General features: G+C 52.0%; 1 protein-coding gene across 1 annotated transcript in view; it reads right to left on the reverse strand.

The window, feature by feature from the left end:
* The window catches only part of LOC125027189, a 33,034-nt gene that overhangs the window by 17,925 nt on the left and 10,109 nt on the right, over positions 1 to 5,000 (reverse strand). Inside the window, exons 11-15 of the mRNA XM_047616105.1 lie at positions 2,482 to 2,708; positions 1,802 to 2,003; positions 885 to 1,121; positions 355 to 644; positions 55 to 226 (exon numbers count right to left, since the gene is read on the reverse strand). Coding sequence (XP_047472061.1) covers positions 55 to 226; positions 355 to 644; positions 885 to 1,121; positions 1,802 to 2,003; positions 2,482 to 2,708 — 1,128 coding nt within the window. The remainder of the gene's footprint in view (positions 1 to 54; positions 227 to 354; positions 645 to 884; positions 1,122 to 1,801; positions 2,004 to 2,481; positions 2,709 to 5,000) is intronic.

Here is a 5,000-nt window from a genome sequence, read left to right on the forward strand (position 1 = left end):
AAGAAAGTGTCATTCGAGCCAAGCTGACCCTCCACTGCAGCGGTCGAGACTCACCTTCAGTAGGGACAGCCTCAAAGGTGTCGTCGAGGGTGAGGCGCGGGGGAGGGAAGTCGTCCTCAAGACCGAAGGAGTTGCTTCCCTCGAGGGCGGGGCCGGCCAGATGCATCTCCAGGTCCTCGGGGTCGACGAGACTCGATTCCTCAAGGGGCGACTCGGGCACGGTCTCCTGAAGTAGGTGGGACAAGTTTTTTATATCTATTTTTTAAAACCTAATTTCTTACAAGGACTTCATATCGCGTGTTATATATTAACTGCATTTTCCCGCGGCCACAGAAAGCCCCGGTGGCGCCTCACCTGCGGCAGCGCCCTGGCCTTCCTCAGATGCTCCTGCGCCTCAGCCACGACGTCTCCGGACACGGTGAGGCTCCTGTCGAGGTCGCTCTCCTCGAAGTTCATGTGGCGGCCTCCGCGACGGCCCGCCTGGAGGGGCGTGTCCTCGGAGGGCGCTGCGCCGGAGGTGGGGTCGACGGGGACGGCCTGGTCGATCGGGAAGTGGAACACGTCCACGTTGCGGTACAGGTCCACGTCGTAGTGCACGCGGTTGTCGGACGAGTCGTCGGCGTCGGAGGGCGGGAACCTGCGGCCTGTGACGGGGAGAAGGGGGAGGGGGTCAGACCTCTTCCGAGGAGGAGGAGGGGGGGTCTTGACATCAGCCATCAAAATCTTTCCACAAAACAACAACAACAACAAAAAAAAAAAAAAACAGACCTCAAAAGGAATCCTACAGAAACCCTGCAGAACCCCAACACCTAAACCCCACACAACCCCTCCAGAAACCCCACAGGAGTCCCACATACAGTATAAGAAGACCTCCCAGCACGTACCGGCGAAGGCCAGCGCGGGCCTGGTGAAGATGGGCGAGTTGAGGACCCTCTGCAGCTCCCTCTGGCACTCCGTCAGGCCCACCTCGCAGTTCACGGGGGAGTTGAAGGCGTCCACGAACTGCACGGAACACCCGCCGCAGGGGTTGACGCGGCAGACGGCGTGCGGGTGCGAGAAGCACACCTGGTTCTCGCACAGCTGCTTGTCGCAAACATGTACGGTCTGGCCGGGCTCGCAGACTGTTGGGGGGAGGAGATGGGGAGGGAGGGAGGAGAGAGGGGAGGAGAGAGGGGAAGGGAGGAGAGAGGGGAGGAGAGAGGGGAAGGGAGGAGAGAGGGGTGGGGGGAGGTGGGGAGGGAGGGGAAGGGGGAAGGGGAGGGAGGGGAAGGGAGAAGGGGAGGGAAATAGGGAGAAAGAGCAGGTGGGGAGGAGAGAGGAAGAGGAAGAGAGAGGGGGTAAATGGGGGAGGGGGGAGGCAGGAGGGAGAACAAGGAAGAAGGGGAGAAAGAGAGGGGGAGAAGGAGAAGTGGAGAGGGAGAAAGGGAAGGAGAAGAAAAGGGAGAAGGGGAGAGAAAAAAGGGATAAATTAGTATTTCTCGTACTTTTTCCGGAGACAGAATGAGTTCATCTTGGCATTATTCTTTTGCAAACATCATATGCATTTTTATATTGTTTAAACCTTTTTAGTTACATAAATAGCCAACAGCTGCTTCATTCTTGACTTCTCAGAACACACAAAAAATATAGCAAATAAGGTAACAGAAAAGAAAAAAAAAGTTTTCTCTACGCCAATGTAAAGCGAATGAAAAAAAAAAAAAATGGTCTTAATTCCAAGAGAAAACAAACAAACAAAACCACACAAACGCAAAACCATATCACCAGAGCCACACAAACAAAGCCGATCGGCGCCACCACTCACTCATATTGGTGGGCGTCGCGGGGTCGAAGCTCATCCTGCGGGAGGCCCTGGCGGCGCCCTGGCACTGGGGGGCGCCGCGGGTGAGGGAGCCTGGCACCTGGTCGCCCTGGGGGGTCACGCACCAGCACACGCCCAGCTCCTCCAGGCACTGCTCAGGAAGCCACGCCCCCGTATCCTTCAGGCACTTCGGGATGAACTTCAGCTGCAACAACAACAAAAGCATTAAATACGACGGATAGGGAAACCTTTTATTTAATTATTAATGAGTTAATTGATTTATTATGATTAGTATTTTGCGGGGATCTGTGCCCTGAGGGGAGATGGGCGAGAGATGGGGGGGTTTGGGTATGGGCGGGGCAGCTAGAAGTGGGGGGAGGTGGTGGGCGGGTTTGTGTGCCGTGGGCGTGGTTGCGGTTAGGGCGTTCTGGTGTGGGGTTTGGACACGTGGTTTCCTTGTGTGTAGGGGGGGGGGGGGGTGATGTGTGGATTGGTCATTTACGCAAGCATATATATATATATAACTTGACCAGCCAAAATATGTGTTTCTGTCTCTTATCTCTTATGTGCCGGATATCTCCATCCCTCCCTCCCTTCCCTCTCCTTCCTTCCCCCTCCCCCTCTTTCCTTTCTCCCTCCCTGTCCCTCACTATTTTCTCCCTTCCTTCCCCGCCCCTCCTCACCTTCTTATTCTTATCCACATTCCTCAGGTTCTTCTCCCTCATCCGCTCGCACGACGTGAGGACCGGGCAGGTGGCCGCGCACTCGCCTTGGCTCTCGAAGTTGTTGAGGTTCCCGCTGCAGCCTCCGAAGCGGAAGGTCTCGCACCGGTTGCTCTCGGGGTTGAAGAACCACCGCTTGATGGCGCCCTCGCAGAAGCCGGCGTCCTTGGGCTCGTAGCAGATCTCGCCTGGGGGGTTGGAAAGGAGGGAGGCGGAGAGGAAGGGAGGGGAGGGGGAGGGGGAAGGGAGGGGAGTGGAGTAAGGGAAGGGGAGGGGAAGGGGAGGGGGAAGGGGAGGGAGGGGAGGGGAAGGGAGGGGGAGGGGGAAGGGGAGGGGAGGGGGAGGGGTGGAGTGGGGAGGGGAGGGGAAGGGAGGGGTGGAGTTGGGAGGGGAAGGGAGGAGTGGAGTGGGGAAGGGGAGGAGAAGGGGAGGGGTGGAGTGGGGAGGGAGAGTGGGGTGGAGTGGGAGTGGGTAGGGCGTTGGGTGGATGGGTTGGGTGGGAAAGGGAGAGGGGTTGGGTGGGAGGGAGAGGGAGGAAGAGAGGAGTGGAGTGGGAGGGGGTAGATGGAAAAGGGTGGGAGAAGACGAGGGAGGATGAGAGTAAAGGAGGGGGGGGGGACGAGGTTGTGAGGGAAAGGGTGAAGGACGACGAGGGAAGGAGAAAAAAAGTAAATTAGTTCATGAGTGATGATGTGAAGGAGTGATATACCTAGTAATGAGAATGGGCGTGAGTGGTGAGCTGTGGGGCGGTGTAGGTGATCAGTAAAGTGAGGCACAGTGAATGAGTGAGTAAATGAGTCCATAATGAGGCAATCACAAGCTATTTTATGAGGAAGTGATATCAGCATTACGGAATTTATCACCATACAACAAACAAACACAGACACACAAACCCACAAATAAACACACACACACACACACAGACACACACACACACACACACACACACACACAAACAAACAAACACACTCCACCCACCGACACACCCACAGCTAAAATCACAACTTCGACAAATTAAATACAATACAGCTCTCGGAAACTCGACCCGATGACTCCCGGCACTTTCTAAGGGCAACAACAAACAACAAACAACAAGAACAACAACAACAAATAAACAAATAAACATCACGGTAGACTGACTCCCCAGTAATTCTGTTATAAAACCTCGAAGCCTCAAGGTGGACCCTGTAGTAGTAGTAGATTTAAACCAGATGCTGGATGGCACACCTTTAATGTCAGGATTCCAATACTATCGACAGCATTACGCACCGTCGGAAAAAAAAGGGCGGAATTCCCAGAGATTTGAGGTCTTGTAGTGATATTAAGAACAATAACAACAGCAAGAACACGAACGAGAGCAAGAAGGAGATGGAGAGGAAGAAGAAGAAGTAGAAGTAGAAGAAGTAGAAGAAGTAGAAGAAGGAGAAGTAGAAGAAGTAGAAGAAGTAGAGGAAAAAGAAGAAGAAGAATAACAAGAACAACAGCGACTAGAAAACAAACAAATTTTGCATTTCACATTTTCTATCTACATATTTTGGGATAGGAAATCCTTAAGAGTGATTCGTGTTTATGCTTCTCAATGTTATTGGATCAGCCTCTCTTCTCTTTTCGTACTTTCCCTTCCTCCTTTCGTTTATTTGTGTTTCTTTTAGTTATTCTTCTGTTTATTTTTTTTTCCCGATTACAACCTTTTCCCTCGTTTATCCTTTTCCTTGTTATTGTTTTTCTTTCCTTTTTCTCTTTTATCTGACTTCTATCTTCCCCAATTTCGTTTTTTTCCCCTATGTTATCAAACTTTTTTCTCCCTCCTTTTGCCTTTTCCTCTTTTTCAATTCTCTCGTTTATCTAATTTCCCTCTTGGTTTTAATCTTTGATTTTATCTTCTCCCCTTTATCTACTTTTTCCTTTCTTTCGATTTGTTTCTCCTCGTCTTCTTCCTCCTCCTCTTCCACCCTCTGCCTCCTCCTCTACTACCATCCCCATTCTCCTCCCCCCATTCCTCTTCCTCCTCTTCCTCTCTTCTCTTCTTCTTCCCTCCTCTCTTCTCTCCACCCCCTCCTCCTCCTCCTCTTTCTCTCTCCTTTCCTCCTCCCTCTTTCTCCTCTTCTCGTCCTCTCTTCTTTCTTCCTCCTCCCTCCTTTCCTCCTCCTCTTCCCTTCTCCTTTCCTCCTCATCCACTCTCCATCATCCTTCCTACCCCTCCCTCCTCCTTTCCTCCTCCTCCTCCTCCTCCTCTCTCCGCCATTCATCGTCCGCGAGGCCTCGAGTGCATGCAACTGCAAGCGCTTCTCCACTCCAGCCGTTGCAGCGAGAACACGAGTAATTACTTCTATGATGATCCCGTTAAATCATTCGCTCTCTTTCTTCCTATCTCTTTCTCTCTTGTTGTTTCTCTTTCTCTCACTCTCTTTCAGATTTATTTTTTCTCTCTCTCTCTCTTCCGAATTCTCTCTCTTTTAAATTATCTCTCTTTCAAATGC

Source organism: Penaeus chinensis, chromosome 7 (genome assembly GCF_019202785.1).
Source record: "Penaeus chinensis breed Huanghai No. 1 chromosome 7, ASM1920278v2, whole genome shotgun sequence".
Classification (NCBI taxonomy): Eukaryota; Metazoa; Arthropoda; class Malacostraca; order Decapoda; family Penaeidae; genus Penaeus; species Penaeus chinensis.